This window comes from Astatotilapia calliptera, chromosome 18 (genome assembly GCF_964374335.1).
Source record: "Astatotilapia calliptera chromosome 18, fAstCal68.1, whole genome shotgun sequence".
Classification (NCBI taxonomy): Eukaryota; Metazoa; Chordata; class Actinopteri; order Cichliformes; family Cichlidae; genus Astatotilapia; species Astatotilapia calliptera.
Window position 1 is genome coordinate 10,943,349 of NC_137439.1, and position 25,102 is coordinate 10,968,450.

Below are 25,102 nucleotides of genomic sequence, written 5' to 3' on the forward strand. Positions count from 1 at the left end.
CCGATATCCGATCCAGTAATTTACGTCAGTATCGGACCGATACGTAATATCGGATTGGTCCATCTCTAGTAAATATGAGACGAGCCTTTTGTGTTATCTTTGGTCAGCAGTGATTTCTGCTTTGAAACTCTTCCATGGATGCCATTTTTGCCCAGTCTCATTCTTATTGTTATATCATGAACTCTGACCTGTAGGCAAGTGAGGCCTTCAGGTCTTCAGATGTTGTTCTGGGTTCTTTTGTGACCTCCTTGGTTTGGTGACCTTTTCCAAAATGATAGATGTCAGCATCCGTTTGTGCCCTGAAGCCAAAATGTAGGCCTTGATCAGGCTTGAAAACGCTATAATGGGGCTGAATTAAAACAATTCTGCAAAGGAGAGTTGGCCAAAATTCCTCCAGAGATGTGAAAGACTCATTATCAGTTATTGCAAACTCTTGTTTCCAGTTCTAGGTTCAGGGACAATTGCTTTTTCACACAGGGTCAGGTAGATTTGGATATCTTTTTTCCTTTAATAAATGAAACCGTCAGTTAAAACTGTATATTCTATTGTAATATAAAAGTAAGTGCTCAGAAATTAAATAAAAAAAGAAAAATACAAGTAATTAATAATAAATACTCACATAAGATAAAGAAGCAACAAATACTTATCACAGAAACAATATGCAAGAAACATAAACCTGGATTTCTCTGTAAAACGTTGTGTAGAGTTTTAGTTTCTTCTCTTTAGTGTATTGTCCTGTGTTGTGTGACCACTGAAGGACATTTTTCTCCACATTACATGCAAATGTAAACACACTGTTTTGCTTCACAAAGCAGAATGTAAAACCTTCAGCTCTTAGTGTAACCACCATCTGGAGAGCATTGACCTTGGTAGCAGTGAGCTTTCCACAGAAAATAATAGTGTGGTACAGTCCGTGTCACTTTGAAACTCTAGAAGTGGATGTTCAGTGTCAGGGGCTTAAAAAAAGTCCAAAGAAACAAAGCAAAACTGAAAACGCTGCTAATACTCCAACTCGTTGCAGATGATTACATTCAGAGAAATACTTAAAATGAGCAAACATTACCTTTTTCGCTATTTAGAGAGCAAATAAAAACAAGCAGACACTTTTTAAGTCACAACAGTGTCCCTGCATCATCAGGTTAACAGTTTGAACTTTTGCTGTATTTCAGTTAGTGTCTTTTAAATCTGCATCACTGATTTGTGTCATGAAATTACCTCTGCATCTTCAACGAAAGTCTTATTAGGCTTTTACTGACAGAACAGCCTTTATGTGAGTGCACTGTAATATCATGACATCAACAACACTGGACATAAAGCCTGTTTTTATTCTATCCTGTACTGTCGTCAGTAGAAAAGTTAGGAAAATACAACATTTGAAGACAATGTCAGAAAATAATACTAAAACACGCTATTTTTCATTTCGAATTCATCCAACATAAAGACACTGGATAAACCTCCAGGAGACCTCCACTAGAGGTCAGCTTCATTGTGCCGTCAGGTAGGAGCTGTAATAATAACATGATTACTTGCTAAATTTGGCACGTTGCTTTTTTATTGTGTATAAATATTGGCATTTTCTAAACAAGAAAAATCACGTGATTGCCCTCATGATTAAAGTAATGGTTCCCTCCTTTTTTACAGTTCCTCTGTGACAAAGTAATGCTACCTTTAAACATATTTCTCTGAGAAAATGTGACAAAAACGCACATTTAGAGCGGGGTTTCAGTCATATTTGGGCACGTTTGGAAAGTTTTAGTATTAGACTTACTGTTTTGGTTTGAGTAAAGTCTTGGTAAAGGCTGAATAATTGAAAAAAGTGACGCTCCTCCCTGTGCTGCCGTACAGGTGCACCAGGGATCCTTCCCTCCCTCTTGAGCCCTGGTTCGTCCCACTGCGCCTGCGTCCCAGGGCATGCTGATAGGCATACAGAGCAGCTATTGTTAGCCGAGGACCGAGCAGCGGCGGCAGGTTGTATCAGGGCTTATCCAACTCACCCCCCTACCTGTTGAATATTTACACGGTTTATTTGCAAGCGAGGGCCGAGTCGCTATCGAAGAACAAAGTTAAAGAAGTGGCCAGCTGAGGAGAGGAAGAGTGGTGGAAGGAATGAAGAAAGGCTTTTAGGGAAGGAGGAAGCAAATAAAGGAGAACACGAACTCAACAGGTTAGCTACTTCAATGTTATAGCAGAGGCTCGGATTTTTTCATCCCACATCGAAAAAGATAACCCGAAATAAGAAAAAAAAATGCCGTTGGGACCATGGAAGAAGAAAAACAAGTCAACAAAGGAGCATTTGGTGGAAAACGAAGTTGTCAGCGGCGGGCACACAGGTGCGGGGAGCTTGAGTAAATCCGCGGTGAATGGAGCGGGGCTCCCGGCGCCACCTGCCAACCTGCGGCCCAAACTGGTCTTCCACACGCAGCTGGCGCACGGAAGTCCCACCGGCAGGATCGAGGGATTTGGCAATGTCAAGGAGTTATACGCGAAGATAGCAGAGGTGTTTAATATAACTCCACCTGAGGTAAGATCTCACCTGTTGTCACAGGAAGGGTGGGGGGTGTCAGTGATTTAGCGCTGCGTTTAGGTGTTGAAGCTGGATTTTACAGGGAGTACGTGAAGTATGCTAGCACACTTGGTAGATGTTTAGGAAAACACGAATGTTTTGCCCTTTAAACCTGACAGGTAATTTAACTTAAATACTTGGGAAGGTTCAAAGGAAATCACTGATCCAATATTTCAGAAAGTTAAGAAATTAGGGGAAAAAGTACTTTTCAAATTTTTTAAAAAGTGTAGCTGAACTTTTTCAAGGTTTATGCTATGAGCCCCTGAAAATGGTTTACATATACACAACAGTAGTGTAAATGCAGGACTTTGTTGGCAGGAAGTATTTAGGAATAAATAGTACTTTGAGTTACGGAAATGATCTTTCTTCCAGCTCACGATGTCGTAAATGTGTGACAAACAAAACACACTTGACATGATTATCAGAACGTATAACATTTAAAAAACAAAGAAGAAAACCAAAATAGATGGACACAAATACAGTCCCAGACATGTCAACAAGACATATAAAATCAAAATAAACCATATGAGGAATGACACAATATCAAAACCATAGAAACTTATTTCCAAACTCCTATTTCTATGTCAAGACTGACTTATTTTCTCAACTATTCACATCACCAGTGTATATAATCCAGTAGATTACTAGTTTTTTGTTGTTTTACAATTACAGTGACTTCCTCTTCAGAATAAGGACTTTCCCCTTCCACTCTTAAAGATCTCACTGCTTCTTTCAGGTTGGGCTAAACACTTTTTATAAGTGGCTTTTCTGAGAGTGTAATTGCGTTGTGGCCATTAAAAGTCTATGATTGCCTCATGTTTGTAAAGACACACCCTGCTCACTCTAGTGTACTACTCTGTACACCTTAAACCCTGTAAAACCATGGGTGCTACATGCAGTCACTGGATGCCTTACAAATGAACATGCATCTATTTTTAGATGCTGTTTTATTGCGGTAAAACACGAAAGCTCTCAAGACAAAAGTGTGTTCTACGTCCTCCTCTGAAGTTGTACAGTTTAAGCTCTGGTTTTAAAAGGAAAGCGTTAGTGGCATTTGTGTCTTTTGTTTACCTGACGGGTAAAGTGCATAACATCCATCATGTCGTTAAACCGAAATCACCTGCCAGGACGTCTTGGGTTCTGGCTTTCAGCCTGATGCTATTTGAATATGTTAACACCCAACTCGATGGGTGTAGCGTCTGAGTCTGAAAAGGGAATCCTGTGTGGAAGTGCATTAGTACCCAGCAGGGTGCGACTCAAAGACTCACGGTTCTACAGAAGTCTATGGAGAACCGTTCTTGGCTCCTTTTCCCATTGTTCTTATTAAAAAGAATTTCCCAGTGATTTTTTTTTTCAATCACTAGTTTTTGATATTAGGCCTTCTGGCATTGGAAATACACAGATATTTACTCCTAAAAGCCTGCAGGGCAAGGGGGAATACATCCAGAAGCTGGAATAAAAATTTCAGGAACATATTTTCAGAGCGGACCCTGAAGTCCTACGATTTTGCTCATTTTCTTCCTCTCCTGCCTCTATATAAAGGAAGTTGAAACACAGCTTCCTACAAATGGAGTAGTGACCGTTTTGATAGTGTAGGTGTCAGGTGATGGGTTTTATTACGCAGCGTGAAGCTTTTTTATATGAGGTGAAATATTGAAATACTGAAAACCTTCAGCTCAAGCTTCACAAGCCAGTCGGTGACGTAACAGTGGCTACATACATCTCTTGCAGCATCAGTGTGGCAGACCTTAAACCAGATCTGACCCACAGATCATCTCAAGCTGGGCGTCCACGTCTTAGAAGGAAAAAAAAAAATCCTGTTCATTATTTTTGGTTCCAGTGTAATGAAAGGCTAATTTAAATATTCACTTAGCATTTGGGTGGTTTTTAGAGGTACGACTATACGATATTATCACAACACTTAACTCACGATAAGCTATTATTGCGATTTATCACCTTTTTTTGCCTGCAGATTCTGCCCATAAAGGTAAACTTTATCAGTATTCATTTTATCTAATAACAAAGTCCTCAGTCTTTCTCTCACTTCAGTCAGTTTTATTGCTGACAAACTGAACTGTTTGTATTACAGTCTAGTCCAGCTTAACTGAATACAACCATCTGGGGACAACAGTACAGTTCTAGCTATTCTGAACCATGCAATTTGTAAAAACTACGCAGCTCCTTCAGGAACTGAAGAATTTGAAACTAAACTAACTAAAAAAAAAAAAAGTTTTACGTTAAATTAAAAAGTGTTAAATTGAAATAAGATAAAACACATTGTCTTAAATTAAAATAAGTCAAATATCCTGTTGTTTGCTGCCCTAAAAAGTTTTCTTCCAGCATGAGGAGAAAGTGTGAAGCCTATATGAGCTTTGTTCAAATGTAACAATTATTGGATAAGCAATAAAGTGCTGATCAAGAAAGAACAAGTATGAGACCATAAGTCTGTTGTTTGCCTTTCCATTAAAAAAAACAAACTTTTCTTCAGGGTTGTATTTTAATAACTGGTACCTTTAAAATGGCTACAAAATTGGCATGCAACAAGGAGTGCAAAGTAGACTGAAATTGCATTTCTTCTAGCTCAGCACAGACATAACAAACACTGCATGTCAACATTGTAGGCGGAACTTATGATATGGGAGTATATGCACATCTTTGTACTGAAGAATAGGAATTAAAGTCAAACATGGTGGAAAAAAGTTTAAAAGTGATAAACTAGTGAGTGCAAACCAACTCATTTTAAGCTCCAGTTTAAAATTCACGCTGACAGAAACGCACTCCTTCCTCCTTCAGAGGATGATGCATGGCGACATGAAGCTGTATCGAGACAGATTACGTTACACAACAATTACAACCACCTCATTCAACAGGCGCGCAGTAACTGGAAAGGAATTTGTTTCAGTAGCATTGGTATACAGTGAATCACGTCATGTGTAGATATACTCCTGATAATGGCGTGCCGCTCCTCTGAAACTCTGACTTGATGGAATAAAACTCTTTAATTAATCTTAATCCCTCAGTTTTTGTGTCTAAATGGCATTTGTCCCGTCACGTTCATGAATGACCCTCGGTGAGGAATCTCCTGCCTCTGTTTGAACTTGTCTCATTACAACAACTGCCTCACAGCACGTTCAGAGACTGAACTCTCACTGCGCTTAAGTACCAGCCTCAAACCTGCTCCTCTGTGACTTGTTTTATGACCACGTAAAGGGTGACGAGAGAAAACCTGCACTACAGGGATCACCGGAGATTCACATTGACGCTAGTTTATTTAGATTGCTGTCACACTGAGAGATAAAGAGTTATTTCCTGCTAATGCCTCAATGCTTGCCTAGCAGGTAGCACAGGAAAAAAAATTACTCAATGTCAACATACTAAGTTATGCCGTTAAGCAGTTATCTCACATTGATAGCAGCCATGAGTGTTTTTAGGTACTCATTAACCATTTCTCTTTTACTGTAAAAGAATATAAAGAAAGCCAGTACATTTCTTTTCTGGCTTTTTATTTACAAAATGTCTTATCAATCAGACCTGTGACATTTAAATGGAGACAGAGCGAGGGAGTTAGATGTGATAATGTTTCATGGACTCCACGGCTTTTACCACAGGAAGTCCCTCGTGTCCGGCTCAGTGGGCACAGCCTCAAATCTAAGCAGATAAATTGTCCCAGAGGACCCAGGGAAGCAGCCTCCTCCTTCCGTAAACACCACCAAACCTTGTTGCACTGCAGTCTGAACGTGGCTGGTAACAGGATCAGCAAAAGACAGCAGTAATGCTAATTTAAAGCCAAAAAAGTTTTGCTTTACAGGAGCAAAGTAAGAATGTCAGACAATATTATTCAGTATGGTTGCTGTATAATATCTTATTTTGTTGCATTTGCCCGAATTATCCATCCATTCGTTCTCTTCCGCTTATCCTTATCAGTGTTGCGGGGGGCTGGAGCCTATCCCAGCTACCATAGGGTGATAGGCGCGGTACACGCTGGCTAACACAGAGTGAAGGACAACCATCCATACTCACATTCACATCTATGGGGAATTTAGAAAAGCCCTGATTCAACTAATTTGCCCAAATTATCATTAATGTTTTTCCTTGTGACATCAAAGTGTTTTGTCTGTAAATTACCCACAAATCTCCCCCTCAACAAACAAAGATTTTAGAAAAGGCCATTACTGCTAAAGTCTAACTGATTTTTTTTTCTCCAACGTTTCCAAGATTTAACAAAAAAAAATCATGTATTATTTCACCTTTGTTTAGCTCTCTATTAAATTAACAGTGACATCTTTTATCTGGGAGTGTACACTCTGAATACGGCGTAATCGTAACCTTAATACATTTTATTTATATACCATGTTTAGTATTTTATTTTATGCATTTCTAAAGCACACAGCAGACAGGACATTTTACTGTTCAATATCAGCTAGTCAGTGTTCTCTGATGGAGATCTACAAAAGGGGATGACACTTAGAGAAGTCTAAGACCGGTTTATGTAATTGTTTTCTGAAATGTAACGGAGCTTGTTGTCACCCCACCCAAATGGATGATATAACCAACAGGTTTTATGTTTTAGTCTTCAGCTTTAATTAACGTTGACCTATTGTGCTAGCTTGATATTTTATTTTCTGGACGGTGCTAGAGTAGCTTTGCATGAGTTACAGTTTACAATAAGCCCCACAGGTCCTTTAGCCATTAAAATGACAGATTTTTCAGTTTTGACAATGATCTGTATGCAATGCTTGGCTGGTTTTCTCCACTAAAATAAAGCTCTCTCAAACCTATACCTGTGACTTTTGACCAGAGAATCCAAAATATTGTAATAGAGCCGTTTTTCACTGGGACTGATGATTTAACCGGGAGAGTTTTGTGCTTGAGCTTTGAGTGAATGAACATTTTCTGTGAGGAAAAATAAAATGATTTTGCAGTTTTCAGTCCAGTTTTATCTGGAAGTACTTGAAGGTAGTGGCAGCGAGGTGTATTTCTCTGCCAGAAAGAGCTGTTTCATGCCGCTTTAAGAGATGTGAGCATTTCCTGAAGAGTACATCAAGAGGCTGTGAGATTTTAGGTATTGCTAAACTGTCAAATGCAGTTGGCACTCAAAACCGACTATCAGCCGTTATTGGATGTGCCATCTGGTTTAGCTGTCATAAAGACCTTTGGATCTTTGGATTTCATATCAACATAACATTTTTTGCTTTTTTGAAAGGCGTAGTCTTATGTTTTTATAAGCCACTAAATAGTTACATGTTTGTTTTTTAAAGGTTAAAATATGAGCGAGTCAAGTCGTGTTTTCAGGTAATTTTTAGGGTAATTGTGTTGCTTAAAGTTTTGGACATCAGAATGTTTTTTGAGTTGTCACAGCTGTGCAGCTAGTTCGATTCATTTTATACTCTTTCTTTTATGTTTATTCAGTTACGTTTTGGCTAAACTGTTAAATCGAATCTATATTTTTATACTTTAAAGTCAACCATCCTTGTAAATGAAGTTATGGAGGACTAAATAATGTAAGCTGATTTATTTGGAGCTGCACAGACTGTGGTTGTTTGTAAACCAGTCGCTCTGTGAGGTTACATGAGATCTTGGCTCAACCAGATACAAATTATGTCATGAACAGTATGAACAGTGGTGTTGTCTTCCTTGTTGTGCCTATAATAGGTTACACATTTCTTTCCAAGAAACGGTTGCATTAAGGCATGTCTCAGTTCACTCTGAGCCTCTGTTGTTGTGCTTTTAATTGGAAGCTGGGTCATTTTATGGAAAATCATTCAGCGTTTCCCACCTGACCCACTCAAAATCAGCTGATTCCTCCCCCCTCTTGTACAATAACTTGACTATATGTTACAAAGCCATGCAAAATTTTGCCATCACACTTTGAATATTTGCAGTCATTTTTTTAGCCCACATGAATCGTTACATACAGGAGATGGCTACGTGAAATTTTCAGGATTGTAAAACGGATTTAAACTCTGTTAAAAACCTGCAACAAAATCAGTTTTATATCCTGTTTTCATGACATTGTGATCAAAAGCAAAAAAAAAAATCAGTTTTTGCTTTTGTAAAACTGCTTGAAACTAAACTAAACCACAACTTTGTACAACTTGAGTAAACAGAATCTCAAATTTTTCTTCAAGAGTCTTTTTTTATTATATTTTTTACCACAGTACAGACTATAAACCAAGATAAGAAAACAGTTTAAACACACATCTCAAACCTGCCCCACCCTACTCTTAAGCCGTTTTCACACCTATGTTTACTCTGGTCCAAAATTGTTTTGATGAGTTTGTAAACTTGTGCATTTTTCTCCTGGTTTGGTTTGTTTTCACGCAGAGAAAAATCTAAGTTGACTATGAGCAAACCAAAATGCATCACTACAAACCACGTGAGGATGTTCAGGCCGCTCATTGGCCAGATGATTCTGGGACGGGAGCAACAAAAGTAAATTCAGGGAGAAGGTGACGTGTTCTGGACTATTAGACAACGCTGAGAATTTACGTTCCTTTCACGGCTTGTGCAGACTTTTTAATATCTTTAGCATCTTCCTGCATTCAGAGTACAAACAATACAGGACATTTTTAGCCCAAACTTGTACCGTAAACCTGGTATTTTAGTTCGAATCGGATCACGTTCACACCAAACATGAACCACTCTGAAGTTCGTTTGGAACCACACCGAGACCACTCACTCCAAAGGGTCTCGTGTGGTTGTTTTGGTCCAAACCTGAGTGCGTTAACTGTGTTTACACCTACACGAACAAACCGCACCAAGAGGGAAAATTGATTAGTTCGATTTAATTGGAACTAGAGTACCAGATCAAAGATCTAAACGTAATGATCTATATGTTCTCTCAGTGGTAAATAAAAATAAGTGGCAATTTCGGCAATTTCGTCAATTTTCGTGGCAATTTCGTCACATACCTCTAGTACCCTAATTGGTGTTTTCTCTGGTAAATTATCAGAAACAGGATGACACATTAAGGGTACCACTGCTTGTTTCTGTTCCTCTGCATCGCAGACATGAAACTTGTGCAGTTTGGTCGTTGTACAGCTGATTCTGAGTGGGTCAGGTGACAGGCATTCACTGAACTTTCATCTATGGCTTTTGCTGAACGAAGTCATATTGTCCAAGTCACATTCACATTCATGTCTGAGGAATAACTTTGTTACTTTTTTATCTCACACTAAAGCCGAGAATCAGTAACTTGATCTAGAAAGCAAAGAGCAGAGGAAGATTAAAAAACAAACAAACTGGAATTGAAATAAAAAATGGCTAAACGCATACTAAAGCAAACGCTTTATGATGACTAAGATAAGTGTGCATGCGTGTTATGAGCCACAAATGATACACCAATATGATATTACAATCTTGACGTGCTCGTTCAGCTCAGGTCAAAGTCTGTTTATTGGACTTACACCCGCAGTGAGTTACAGCCTCAGGTGTGGCCCTGTGACGTTGCTTCTTGTCCACCTGATGAGCAGAAAGCACTCAGCCATTTGCCTGTAGTTTGAATATCTGGGCTACGGTCGTGCGAAATGGACGTATGCCTTGTTGTTTTTGTTTTCCTCCAGGTAGTTCACAGCCAGACGTTTCTTAATCTGGTGCTGCTGGTGGAGGGTAGTGGTGGTGTAGTAGGGGAATTAGGTGAAACAATCTTATTTGATTGGGCTTGAGTCTGTTGTTTGTGTTACTAGGCTCCAGCACTCACTTCCTGGAGGTCATAAAAAACAAGCCAAGTCAGGATAAACAGCAGTTCAGGTTGCCCAGTTGTAGACTGTTTGTCCCATATTAAAATGACATGGATTAGAATGCTTAGTAGGTCTTTTATTCATGCATAAAAGTCCTTCTTCTTCTTCTTTGTTTTTTTTTTAAATCGAATTGTGAGAAATAATGCAGACCTGTTACCTCAACAGTATGCAAACCAACCAAACCTGCATACAGGAAATGAGGAATGAGTGCTTTTTGAAGTGAACATGTTTCCCTATCAGTGCTTTTTTTTTTTTTAACTCTTATCTAAAATCTTTAACTTATTTCTGCCACTCAATGTTATAAATAGGGTGATCGCAGGCCCTTTACTATGAAGCAAGCTCAACATAGCCAGGTTATCTTTTCTTTATCTGTGTTCATTTACCCTGGCATTATCAGTCAGGCTGAGTACTCACACGAATGTGGTTATCAGTTCAATAAGTCAGTGATTTTTTTTTTCTTTTTTTTTTTCCCAGCTGAATGACAGATTATTCTGAGATGATCAAACTGTAAATCATGTGAGGAGAATAAACAAAAATATGGGCTGAAAAACAACAGAGCTCGCATAAGATGAGATAAGATGAGCTTTACTGACAAACTACTACTTGAATGAAAGGGTGAGTAAAACATCAACAAAGCAGAATCAAAAAGTGACGTGTGCTTAAAGTGTTTATGTCACTAAAGACTGGATAGAGCTGCTGTACTAATAAAGTCTAACCCCAGAAAGGAAAGTCCACAAATACAATTTACCAGTATCGGAGCTCTGTCACTAAGACACAGGAGGATCGGATTAATTACAGTAAATTTGTGTTTATGTGAGTGCCAGACAGTTTGGGGCTTATTTTTAAAGGTCTGTGGGTAAAGAATCCAAATGTGGGCTTAGTTACAAGTTTATTATAAGGTCAGCTTGTTCAAATAGTTAATATTGAGGCTTATAGAATAATAACATTTAAACTTGTTGCAGAAGACAGGAAAAGTGCACAAAATATGTTGTTTTTGTTGTTGTTGTTTTTTTAAGAATCTCTATTACTTATCGATTCAGACCTTTTTACTGTCCGGAGGTCTGAGGCATTTCTCAGGAATGCTCGCGCTGTTTTCCAAAGAACTGTCTGGTAAGCAAGCAGCAGTTTTGCATGTGTTGCCCTCTTATCTCTGCACCAAGTTACTATGAAGATGTATGCTGATAAAGCAAGAGAGCGCACAGAAAGCGAATGAGATTCAACGACTTTGAGCTGCCAATGAGGGCGCAGTATGCTGTTGATTGACTTATAGTAAATGCACTAGTGGGTTACCTAGGCAACCAGAGGTTTTTAACGTCAGAAAGTGGCCAGCGGTCGTCCGACTGCAATAGTAATAATAATTTATATTGTTTGATTAGCTTTAGTTTATAGAAATCAAAACAGGTGAGTCGCACAAGAAGAAATGTGCCAACACAGTGCAGTTTATGAGCAATGCCAAGATTTAGGTTGGATTTATTGGGACCAATCTTGGCATTAGACGCCACACAAATACACTCTTCGCCTCACATCTGATCCTTGTAAGTACATTGTGAAAGTACAATATTTATACAGTAGTTGGCCACTTGGATCCTGGCCATCAGATCTGCCACTTGTTTTTATGAAGCTTATAATGATCATTATTTAGCTAAGTCTTTTCAGCAGGGATTAATTTAAGGCTTTGTTTTTTTTTTATTTGGGTAACTTATTCACAGCTGGTGGGTTATTTCCCCAAAGTTTATTTTTTAACCTTCATAACGATCAATCCTCTTGAGCTGAAACTGTTATCGGGACGTCCCAGTGGGATCAGTATTATAAGAGCGACCTGGCCAAGTTAAACACCCCCAGCTTTGCTTTCTAATAACATGCATTTAAATGATCCTGCAACACGATTCCAGGGAACATGAGCTTACTGGTAATAGTGGTTCATTACACATGTGATAAGCAAATTAGCAGGAACTCTTGTCTGTGTGCTCATCGCATGCCCGCAAGAAACGAGCTAACGAGGAGTGCGACGCTGCAGAAACAGACCCCAGGTGTGTGCTCACTCTTCACTGGACCACAGCTTGTTTTTAAGCGACTTAAGTGGTTGTTTACCAGCTGTGGTGGAGTTGTTGTCACGGCAACTTCATTTTTCCATCGGCATCTCTGGAGGAACCGCGTGGAGACAAAAACAGCCACGGGTGAAAAGAAAACTAGTTTTCGTTATCATCTATGATGGGTGTGGTGGTGCACCAGAGGAGAGTTTAACCTCAGGTTGTTTAACAGCCTTTCACAGCTATCCGGTTGTTCAGTCTGACGTCACTAGCCGTGTCTGGGTCTAAACTCCGCTGCAGGTCCATATATCAAACGATCACTATGGCATTACTGAGAGTTGAAAACTGTCTAAAGTCTTTCCTCTTTAATAAAATGATCAGCGTTCTGCTCTACCAGGTGTAAGAATTGAGTTTAACATCCAGGCATCCATGAAAACGGAATTTATGACATTTAAGGAGTTAGAAGTTAGCAGGGAGTTAGCTCGCTAGCTTCTATCTAAATACAATATAGCATGTCCTGACTGCGGGGTTTTGGAAACAAATTAAAACGTACAGCTCTGCTATCACTTCCAGCATAAATGAAGACAGAAAACTAAACAGCAGTGACGTTTGTAGGGTTACTGAAGTTGGGCTAGCTGGTATATAATGATGTGCTAGGTGACCGCTAGCGACACAGCTATGTTAGCATAATATAAACAAGCTAACTTTTTTTCCACTCGATAAAAGTTACCGTGAGTGTTCTCGGTGGTCAGGAACAAATGTAATCGCATGGCAGGATGCTGTAAAAGGACCAAACTTCAGCCAGGAGAACAACTGAGATAATCCATCCACAATACGAGGTTAGTCATTCATATACTGCTGCATAGGCTGGGCTGTAGTTACATCCTAAGGTTTTAAAGACTGAGCTTAAATAAATGATTAGTGGTAATAAAAGCCGAGGGAGGTCAACAGGGATCACTGACTGTTTTAGGAGCTTTTTGAGATCAAATAGAAGAAAATACATAACATTAAACATGTTAACAACACAAAAGCCATATTAAACGCAGACTACTTTAGACCCGGAAGTAGGATTCGTCGCGTCATCACTGAACAACCGGATAACGAGTCTGTAGGCCGTGAGCTCTCTGAAGCAGTGGATTAAAAAAAAAAACACATCCAGGTATCTGTGGACTGTTTCTCATCAATTATTCTTCACCAATAAACCAGCTAAACTTGGCTTAATTTCAACTAATACAGCTTATTCTCAGGAAATTAGAGACACTTAAATGGAAACTTACTGTCCAGGTTTCACAACAAGCTAAGAATGTGTTTCAACATCAATGAACCGTCTTCCTCAAAGTTAATCTTTAACCTGGGAGGTAAACATGATTTATTTTCAGTGCACTTTCACACTGTATAAAAATCGAATCTGTTTTCCGTCCAGAGCAGGGCTGTCAGACGTGTTGACTGAAAGCTGGACGCTCCAAAGTGGCACACTAAGATGGTTTTATAAATGTGGAAGCTGCAGTTGGGTCACAGTAACCTGACGGTTTTCAGTAGAATGTATTAATACTCCCAGTCAGGTGATGTTAGCATTGCTACACAGATGTGAATATGAATGGAAGAATTTCTTTAAAAGCCATTTCAAGCTAGGCACCAGTTTAACTCTGCTTGAGCAGGTGATCGTATTCCCCAAGGCTGAGTTTGAGTCCAAACCCTTTGCTGCACGTCTTCCTCCCCCACTTTCCTGTCCTTCTCTATCAAATAAAGGCAGTGTTTAAGATAGCCAAGGCTGCTCATCTGTTTTGTAAATGAAATGTTCCTTAAAAGAACATTTACATCTATTTGTTTACATTAAAATAAACCTACGTTACCCGTCCATCGCCATGAACTAATGCCAGTTTAAGTATTCTAGTCAGCACATGCTTTTAAAGAGGGACCTATCCTGCTTTTCTTTATTTTCTGTCATGTGTGTGGTGTCAAAGTGGCGGATGGTTATATTTAAATTATGAGGCCAGTGTATTTAAAGTAATATCTGTGAGGCAAAACATCAGGGATCAGATTACTGTAAAAAGCAGGTCTAATATTGTGAGGTTGGCCCGACTGTTGGGACGTGGACAGCAAGGGTGAAAATAAGTTCAATTAATGTGACATATGCAGGTAAAATAAACAACTGATGTTGTGAATTGGGACAACAGAAAAAAGAGAAGTGATGATACCAAATGTTAGCTTTCCATACTTATTAGTTTGCTAATAATAATAATAATAATAATTCTCTGGAGACTTTGGTGGTTTTTCCAGCCTTTTCTCAGAAGTTATTTATTTTATTTTATTTTTTCAAATCACTTTATCTATAAAACTACTTAAGGTATGTCATCCAAAACTTAAATGGACTTCAGCAATCTGAAAAGAAAGAGTAGCTGAAGTTCAACATCGAATCCTGAGAACTTGAATTTACTTGGAAATTGAAGACCTGTAGAAAGAACTAGTTTAAAGATGGTAGAAGTAGTCGAAGTATTTTCATTCAAGTTCATTGTGGTATTTAAAAAAAACATCTTCAATTTGACTTTTCTGGAAAGATTTGGTGTTTGCTTGTAAGATATCCAAAATGTGTGATGGTGTCCAGCCTAAAGTATCCCCCAGTAGAGTGTTGTGATGGGGGATCCAAAGACCATTAATCCAAATATATGTTGAAAACAATTGAATATATGAAGCTAAGATTTCCCACACTCAATAGATATGTTCAGACTTTGTAGCATAATATTTTTATGCTAATCTGAGGCAGTTGAGCAAAAAACTGGTGCTGATTTGACTCAGAATGACCCATCTGCCCTCTCCACTCTGGACCACACGATCAGGGCTGTATTGTTTGTCAGCCGGGATCAGAAAGATCATGTTTCAGTTAATTAAAAACAGGCTTTTCATAATAAACTATGCTTTTTCTGCACCACCTTTCCAAAATCACCCCTCCCTCAGCCTTCATCCTGAAGAGTCTCACATCCGCAGTTAGGTAAATGATTACACAGGCCTAAATGCTGATGGATGTGGTTTCCTGCTGGAAAACAGCCACACCACAATACACAGAGCTTAGCTCAGCATTCCCAGTTAAGCCCTAAAAATGCAAAAAAGTAACAGCAGAAGATGGAAAGTGTAAAAAAAAAACACAGCAGCTTATGAAGGCGTTACGTATGAGTGAGATCCCACTTTGAGCTTGATGCTTCCTCTGTAATCTTTCTGACCCTCGGCTCTGCCGTTAAAAGACTAGAGGCTAGCTGAAGAGGCTGTAAATTGGCAGCGGTTCAGTTGCCAAAGAAACAGGTTTCCTAAGCTTTGAGTCAATACTGCTTCAATGCCGGGGTATACTTCAGAGGCAGGTGCAATTAGGGGCTCTATTTTTCTAGACTTACCTTCTATATATATATTTTTAAAAGCGAGGATAATAGATCTGATTCATACAGTCTAGATGTGGAGAACAAAAGGTGGAAATTGTTATTTTCTCATTTCAGCTGCTCTCTTTCTCTGTTAATAGCCGGTTAGTCACACGTCTATTTCCATCTATATTAAAGTGGTTTTATTATGCATATTTCCATGCTTTTATTCCTGGACTCTACAAGAGTAGCTTTTGTTTTGTTTTTTTTAAACAAAAATTATAGCTTAATGATTGTTTTAAAAAAAAAAAGAAAAAAGAAAAGATACAAACTAGATACAGATGTCAATGGTTCAGGGTTTTAAATATGTATGAGTAGTTTGACTTTTCAGCTTCTGTGTGATTTTATGCAGACGTTGGTTGAAAATGCCTGTGGTAGGTATATGTATATATTTGTTACTCTTTACCTTTATCGGAATGTCAACAATTTAGACTTTTGAGTGCAGATAATTTATTTAAAAGCAAAAGTCAGTAGAGAAAACGAGTATATCGTATGTTATCGTATATCAACTGAAATGTTTTCTTACACAAACTACCTGCATTATATTACCACAAAGAATTGATCCGCGACACAGTTTTGTCTCTAAATTGTAACTTAAATCTGATTCGGTGAGTTTTTAATCCTCTTGTTAAGGACACATGACTAGCTTTGTCTTGGATGATGCTGAGCAGATTGCAGCGCCTCTCTTTTGACTTGCCCTTTTTCCATGTGGTTATCGGGGCTTTGGTGAGCGTGGCAAAGGCCGTGGGAGGTGTAGTATCTGTTCTTGTGAGTCAGGGCGTCAGAGTAGAGGCTGTGCGAGAGCGCGTGATGCTGCTCATCGCAAAGTAGCGACACTCGCAGCGTCAGCAGGCGGCCCAGCAGGAGGAGAGGAGTGCTGAGAGCTGCCTGCCTCTAACAGAAGCAGCTTAATGCAGGCGGCAGCCTCGGTAATCGGGCGTAGGCGTTTGCTGCCAGTCCTCCCACCCATGCGGGGGTAACACCCTGGCCTGGGCTGGGTGGGGGGGTTTAAAAAAAAAAAAAGCTGTCAATTAAGCTACAGTACACCCATCGCCTCCCCTTCTCCTGTACTTCTACTTTTTCTCTCTGCCTTCTCCTCCACTGGCCTCCCTCCATTATAATCAAATTCTTTTATAGTCTGGTAACCCAAGGCAACCAAAAGAGGCCGCGTCAGCCAATGCGTGTGTGAATAGCACTTGTCGGTACACAGGAGGACAAAGAGGCCCAAACAAGGTCAGCCTCACTGCCAGTGACTGATTGGTGCACAAAGGTCATCCTGCAGATAAATCTGTACGAAACATTCCCGATCTGCAAGTCAGCCTCTGAATCCTGGATCATTTTCTCTTGCAAAGCTGATCCCGCAGTCGAAGAATGATGCACCACTTTAATATGAGCGCTGGTAATAAATCTGGATAAAAGCAGAACTTAGCTCCAGCTTAAATGTCTGTGTAGGTGAGTCAGAGCAGGATAAATGATTCACAAGCACTGGACTCTTCCTCCTGGGTCTCACTGTCCAGCTTCTGTCTGAAGAGGAGTTAAATCAGGCTCCTTCTGGTCTATCATGTTTCTGGTGATCGTGTTGCCCTTCTTTCTGTCCTGGTGAGGTGTGAAGCTACACAGGAGTAAAGGTCATTTCCCCCATTTGCTTCAAACACGATTTAAAATGCAGCTCGGACTATCACCGATTTCACCGTGGGGTGGCAGAGGGCATAACCGCATAACTTAGCAGCTGCTATGAACACAGAGCTCCCTGATGACTTCTGCATTTAGCACAGTGACACAGCTCAGTCATCTACACTCCAGCAACTTTGATTTTGGAGTTCAGCTCAATTTTCATGCTGTGATTAAAAACAGAAATAATTTTTTCAAATAATTTTTAATTATACGAGATGCAGACTTGGATGGACCTCATCTCACATGTGACATATTAATGATGTTCCTGCTTCTTTTCTGTCTACAGATCCTCTTCTGCACTCTCAACACACACAAGATAGACATGGATAAGCTGTTGGGGGGGCAGATCGGCCTCGAGGATTTTATCTTCGCCCACGTTAGAGGGTTAAAAAAAGAGGTAGAAGTCTATAAATCGGAAGATGCTCTGGGCCTCACAATCACAGACAACGGAGCCGGCTACGCTTTCATTAAGGTAAGAAGAAGGAGCAGAGCTCCTCACAGTGAATGCATCACAATCTACCTTTAATTTGCATTGATGTGGAGTTATGTAATGTGATTAGTTAATACAAGGCTAGAAGAACGTCATCTGTTTCCCCTACATATACAGTGTGTTTGTGCAGCTCATTTCACACTGCACAAGCTTTCTCAGTAAAATATTAAGCAGTGAAAAATAATTAAGTTTATCCTCTGCAAATATTATGTTTGCCGGGTACTTTGTGACAATAATAAATGATTAATATATTGAGGTGCTTCTTCAGTGAGTCTCTCGTCCGGCTTCACCATTTCGGACTGCAGCTGTTTGCTCTGTGCACAAGAACCAGATCTCCACCTGCTGCAGGGTCCGGTTTGAGTGAGACTCCAGCTCACAGTCGACCTCCAAAGCAGGTGGAGGACTACTGTTCCCAGCAGCAGTCCAAGATGGTGGAGTTGGAGCAGCTAATTAAGCTCAAGGACCGCTACAAGAGTAGTCACAGGAGGGGAAGTGCCAGGGCTAGCTGGTTAGCAGCTACTGAATTTTCAAAATAAGAGAAAGGAGCCTGGCATGTATGATCTTTCTCTGATGGATTTATTTGGAAAATCCAAATTTGGAAGGAGCTTTTCTCTACTAATAAAACTAGTCGTACTAATGCATGTAGGGTCGCCAACTTGTGGGATTGGGTCACACCTGACTGATTATAGCGTCGTCCTGTGTCTCAAAACGCAAAAAGAAGTGACAATGCCTTTATCCAGCTAATCCCAAATGACCACTCTGTCAAACACACCCAACCTTGTAAAAAGGCACCACAGTTTGGTCAGCAGCCTGACTAGGATTCTCAAATATAAATTTCTTCCCAGTAGCATGCTTGGACCAGTGTTATTTGGAATAATAACGGCAGACTGACGATGACCTGGTTGACAACCAGAAACCAGGATAGACGTATCTGCTTCCTCAGAAACTGATTCCAACCTGCCAGCATTACAGCAGGGCAGACTACCTGCACACACGATAGACCAGTACACACTAACCACTGATTGTATGGATTTGTTCTTTTGTTTTGTTTTTGTAACCTGCACTGGTGTATTTTCACTGTGTGATACCACGTGTACCAATACGTTGGCGGCTCTATGAACATTTATCTTGCTCATTATACTGTGAGCAAGATAAATGTTCAAAGAACGTGTGCATAAACCCTTTAATAAACATGTTGATTATTTTTGTAATGAACCTGTAAATCATCTTGGAACAGTTGATTTCCACAAAAAGAAAAAAAAAAAACAGCACACGAACATGTGCAACCCAAACAGCAAGTATTATACTGAACAGTGATGATGACATACACGCTCTCAGCTTTACCCACTTAAATAACACACGCTCATAATATATAAAGTAAACAGTAAAGTTAAATAACCTGAGAGCTGCGTGTTCATGTCACATGGATGTAAGTGCTGACTGGCGCAGGTTCCTGCTTTGAGTCTCACTGTCCACATGCATGCTTCGTATTGTCGTCTACTCTCTTCCCACTACATGTCATGTCTTTTTTCACTCTTTGATTCAAATACATGTGAAGAAATAATCTTAAAATATAAATTATTGCTCAAAAGTTCAGGATCACCCAGAAAATTTCATGTTGCTAATATTTAAAAAAACAAAACAAAACATACTTTCACTCATCAAATGAGTTTCAAATAAGACGAGGAATGTAGTCAAGACATTGACTTTTGCTTAATGGTGATTTAGCTCATATCATTCTAACAAGCTGTGAGCAGAGTTGAGAACCGGGATGGGAATCCAATTCATAGAAGTGGATCCAAGTTGTCTGAGCTCTTGGAAACATATGCCTCCGAGCTAGCAATCCCTTTCACCAGTGCTGGCATGTTTTACCGACAAATGATGTCAAACTCAAATCAGTGGAGGTTTTTCACATCGAGGTCGTCTGCAAACCATCGTTTTTTTTCTCTGCTTCTATCCTGTGTTCACTTTTCTTATTGATTCTGAAAACCTGTGCAGACTTGACTAAAATAATTTGGACACAATCACCTGGCCTCTGCATTAAAGCCATTGGAGCTCCATTGGAGCCAGTTTCCTCCTACAACAGGGCAATGACACAAAGAACAGCTCCAGTCGAGCGGCATCCACAGTTTATGGTTTGCAAAGTTCACAGTGATAACCTTCCTTGTTAAAAAAAAATTCCCTTTTAGTACTAACCCCTCCAAATTATCATATTTTTCAGACTGAACTGACAGACCATTTAAGCACTCCTCCATCATAGTCTTTATTTACTCGGTTTTCACCTTCCTGTGTCCTTTGCCCACATGAACCATTCCTTAAAAACCAGCCAGCATGCTGGAGGCATCTCTTCCACCACTGGCGGTGACACTGATGTTTTGCAGGTACCATTTAATGAAGCTGCCAGCTGATTTATTTCTCAACCTATAGACTTGTGGATGTGCATGTCGTCTTGGTCAGTTTCCCACTCCTGCTTCTATTCTGGTCGGAGTCAGTCGGTGCTGTACTGTGAGACCAGGAGTACATACAGAATAACATCGGTTCATTAGAACAAGAATACTCTGGGATAGATTGGTTTTTATTTGGTTCTGGGTGTGCATCAGAAATGACATCTTTATTTATTTTTACTGAGGTGTCAAAATTCATCATTAAGGGCACTAGGGAAAAGATTTATTAGGCATGACACGTTTTAATAAAATGGAAAATAAGGCTTATTAACCCTCTGAGGTTTAAGTCTTCATTGATAATGAACACTAACTGTAATCCAGTATTTATATTTTTTCCCAAAAAGTTGTTTTTCCTCAGTTTTTCTGCAAAAAAAAAAAAAAAAAAATATATATATATATATATATATATGCACGCGCGCGCGCGCGCACACACACACACACACAAAAACAATTAACGAGATGAAGAAAACGTAACATAAATATGCTAAATATATAGAAGTTGACTAAATGTTCTGTTAATGTGAAGCTAAGCGCATAAATAGCAACACATACATTTGAATCAGAGAGATCATATTTCGGTCTCTTGTATAATAATATCATAAAGTCTCGGCCTGCTCACATGTGCCATCATGTGATGCTGCAACAGCATTGCATCCTGATGACCTGACTGTGTTTAACACTACAGCCTGTGGGCCAGTGAGGTGATGCCGTTGTAAGTTGAGTGATCTTTAATTAAGTCGGACTTAACTTGCTGGACTTTTTCATTATTAATCTGTATGGAAATTGAATGATTTAAGCTTCTCTCGGTTTCTTATTTCACGAGTTGTGATCTCTTGTGAGGATCACTTGTCTACCCCTGATGCTTGTTTTATAGCTCTGTGTGAAACGTATGGAGGGAAGAGGCTCTAAGAGTAGTTTTATGATTCTGATTCACCACCACCTGAACCCACAGCATGACCTTCTCTAAAAAAACCCTCAGACCCTGGTTATACTGACATTCAAGGATTATTCTGGATCTTACTCTTTTAATTAAAAATGGAAGAAAGTGACCTTTGTTGCTCTTCGGATTTCCACAGAAGTATGTATAATTTAAACATCCACAGGCTCACAAACAGCGGATAATACCGGTCTGATCCACATGCACTAGTGTTGCTTTCAAACAAAAAACGAAACCCTCAAACATCAGCTTTCCGTGTAGCTTTTATGCCATCCTGTAATTACATCACCTTTGTTTCCTTTTTTCTGTGCTCTCTGTATGTGGCAGCGTATCAAAGACGGCAGCGTTGCAGACAATGTGAAGGTGATCTGTGTTGGCGACCATATAGAGTGCATTAATGGGCAAAATATCGTCGGGACGCGGCACTACGAGGTCGCACGCATGCTTAAAGACCTGCCCAAAGACAAGCCGTTCACCCTGAAACTGGTCGAGCCCATGAAGGCTTTCGGTAAGTAAGAAGCAGCATCGACTCAGAAGCTTCAGCACATTAAACAACTGATACACATGGTAAAGAGACTGCGGGCCAACTTTGAGGAGTATACAAGTACACTTTCTCTCTTGGACAAGTTGTCATATGTGTTTGAGTTTAGGTTGTTTCAGTGTCATGTCACAATCCTGTCAAAACAAGGTGCGGCCTATGAAAGATCTCCTTTTACCTACGTTTTGACACCAGGCTCATGTCGCTGATAACTTCACAATGCAGTCACGTTTAAACACTGCAGCGTGGGCTCTGCATTCCTTTCAGGGAAATAAACAGTTTACAAAATCAAACCTGTTTTACCAGGTTTACAAGTTCAGAACAACACACACGCACACCGTGTCTTTTACTTAATATTGTCTTCTCTATTCACAGATATGCTTGAACCCCGGTCAAAGGGCGCCAAACCTGCCGGTGAAAATAAGATCGGCACAGGGAGGGGGACTCTGAGACTCCGCTCCAAAGGTCCGGCTACCGTAGAGGATGAGGTGCGTTTCTCTCGAGGAAATAAGTGTTTATTTTGAATTAATGTCCAAATCTGCATGAAACAAAGGCACTGTTGTCAGGTGTCCTTGTACAAGGGCTGGGTAGAGTAGTGAACGTAATACGGAGCTCGGGGATTAACGCTTTGAGTCGTGTGTTTGTGCTAGCCGACAGAATTTGAGGAGAAGGCCGTGAAGAAAGTCGATGACCTTCTGGAGAGCTACATGGGCATCAGAGACACTGAACTTGGTAAGGATTGTCTAATTTAAAGTTTTATTTTTCCCCCTACTACTACTACTCTGCTGGCCTGTCAAGAATAAAGGGTCATAAAAAAATAAAGCCCCAAAATAAATGTTAAGCCGGGTATCATACTGCACCCACTGTTCGCCCTGGGTCTTTATCAGTTCATCAGTCTAAGGTCCTCATATTCTGCAAGATTATAGCAGGAAGCTGTGGAATTCCATCATACCTGTAGTTCCTTTGGGATTACAGGCCTCAATCTGATCAGCTGATGAAGGTTTTGTATTTCCAAGAGTGTAGTGCAAAGGACAATTTAAAGAAGACATACCAAAAAAAACATCTATTTCACTTAAAAACATCAGCAAGAAAATTAGACTTGTTCTAAAGTATTAATATTTAAACAAACAAATAGTTAAAAGTTAATATCCAGCTGTGGCTGAAGTACTCAGGTTTCACTGTGTGTCCACTCTGACAGTTACTGCATGACACACAAACCCCAGAGACAAAAAACAAACAAACAACAAAACAAAGAAATTTATTGTGCTTGTTCGCCGGCTGAGGCTGAAGAAGCAGGAATGTGGGATTTAAACCGAGGCGACATTTTATTAGCAGATAGTAGAATGCATAGGGAATGCTGAGCCACCAAATCACACAGTAAGATGCTGTCCCAGATTCAGAACGTGCTGGAAAATCTTCTCACTCTCTTATTTATAAACTCCTGGACTCTTATTTACAACACTTCCCGGTACCAGATTTTTAAGAACATGCTAAGAAATATATTTCCCCTGAATGATGAGCTGGTGTTGATGTTTCTAAACAAGAAAATTCATAAATGGAGATTTGGGGTTCAACCAGTTCTCTGTTGCAGTTTTATAACTGCTGCTTTCATACAAATTTCAAGATGTCAGTCAGGCAGTTTGAATTCTTGATGGCAGAGTTGGGAACACATCTAGGGAAGCCGAATAATAATTACAGAGCATCAGCATAAATATTTGCACACGTTCGGTGTGTAAAGGCCTTAAATGCAATAGATGGATTTCATTTAAAAAAGGAAATAAAATATTTCCAGTTTGCGTAATGCCTGAATTCATCTTCTTAAGAGCTCTCGTAGAGGATTCTCAGTCTCGACGCTCATTTATCTCCTCCTCTCTCTCCAGCTGCTACGATGGTCGAGGTCGGACGCGACAAGAAAAACCCGGATGAATTCGCCATGGCGTTAGACGAGACCCTCGGAGACTTCGCCTTTCCCGACGAGTTCGTCTTTGATGTCTGGGGCGCCATAGGAGACGCCAGGGATGGAAGACTTTAAATTTGCAGCTGCCTCCTCCCTCGTCGCATATTCCACAAACACACACCCCAAAATCTTCATAATCTCCGAAGTCAACTGGACAAACTTTAAATAGCACCACCCAGGAGGGGGGGTGGATGCAGTGTCCCGCCCTCTCTTTGTTCTTAGGTGTAGCTTTGCTCTCTGCCAAGGCGTCTTTAAAAGTCAGGTTTAGCGCATCAGCACTTCTTTTGTGTAATTGTTACACAATTACACAAAAGAAGTGGACCCACCTCCGGCCTGCTGACATTCCAGATGTTGTGTAAACCTCAGCGACAGAACAGCTGCAGTTTGAAGCTCACGATGCATTTAAGTGTCGTCCTGCAGGGGTCTGTTAAATGGTACATGCACAACCTTAAATTTTAGAGTTTGATCATGTTTTATAGTAGCTGTGTGATTTTTGAATGTTCAGATGTATTGCACAGCTTTTTATAGGCTTATTTTTATATGTGGAGGTGCTGCTGATTTTTACAGCAGCAGCATTGTGTAATTATCAGTCATAGTGATTGTAGCAATACTCCTCTCTCTCCAGAAACCTGTTAAATCGTTTAAATGATAGAAGTTGCCCTTACGACACATCTCGAGCAATACAGAGAGGACTTTTTACTTGGAACGCCTTTTGATGACGACACACATTCCTCATATTTCTTTTTCTCGTCTTCTGTTAGGTCTGTTCAGCGTTTCTTTCCCCCTGTAATTTATTTTATAATAGAAAAATCAGATGCTGTAAGACTTTCAAAGATGTGGCTCGACATGAAGGCCACGTCCAGATCAACTTCAGTCTGCAGTCTTAAATAAATGCACTTGTATTAATGTAACTGCACCGGCTGTCAAAGTGAATTTAAATACAGACTGATTACCGTCATATTCTGATGTTAACTATAAGGGATCACTTTTGTTGCATAGACAATAAAATTTTTACTGTTAATGTGACTGCTGTGTCATGAATGCATCTGGCTCCAGACTTGGTTGTGCATCTTCCTCTGAATATTTGCAGTTCATTGTAGCTGGTAATGTTTGAAAAGGCTTATTTGTATTTTGTAGTTTTTTTTAGTTTAGTTTCAGTTTTAGTCTTATTAGTTTAGATTTACAGGGTGTTTCTCAGGGGTAGGATTTGGGTAAAATCTGAATATTATGCTTCGTCACACAGGTAGTGTGGACAAATGTTATCAAGCTGAAAAAGGCTAAAACTTTAAGGACATTTCTCTTTTTTTTTATATTTTAGTTTTC

The 25,102-nt window shown here is 39.8% G+C and overlaps 1 protein-coding gene across 1 annotated transcript; it reads left to right on the forward strand.

Annotated features, from left to right (window-relative positions):
* The first annotated feature begins 1,927 nt into the window (after positions 1-1,927).
* Positions 1,928-24,800, forward strand: gipc2 (GIPC PDZ domain containing family, member 2). Its single transcript, XM_026150070.2, has 6 exons — positions 1,928-2,521; positions 17,700-17,885; positions 21,612-21,792; positions 22,198-22,310; positions 22,473-22,554; positions 23,703-24,800. The coding sequence occupies exons 1-6, from the start codon at positions 2,246-2,248 to the stop codon at positions 23,852-23,854; spliced, it is 990 nt and encodes a 329-aa protein (XP_026005855.1). The 5' UTR covers positions 1,928-2,245; the 3' UTR covers positions 23,855-24,800.
* Positions 24,801-25,102: the final 302 nt, after the last annotated feature.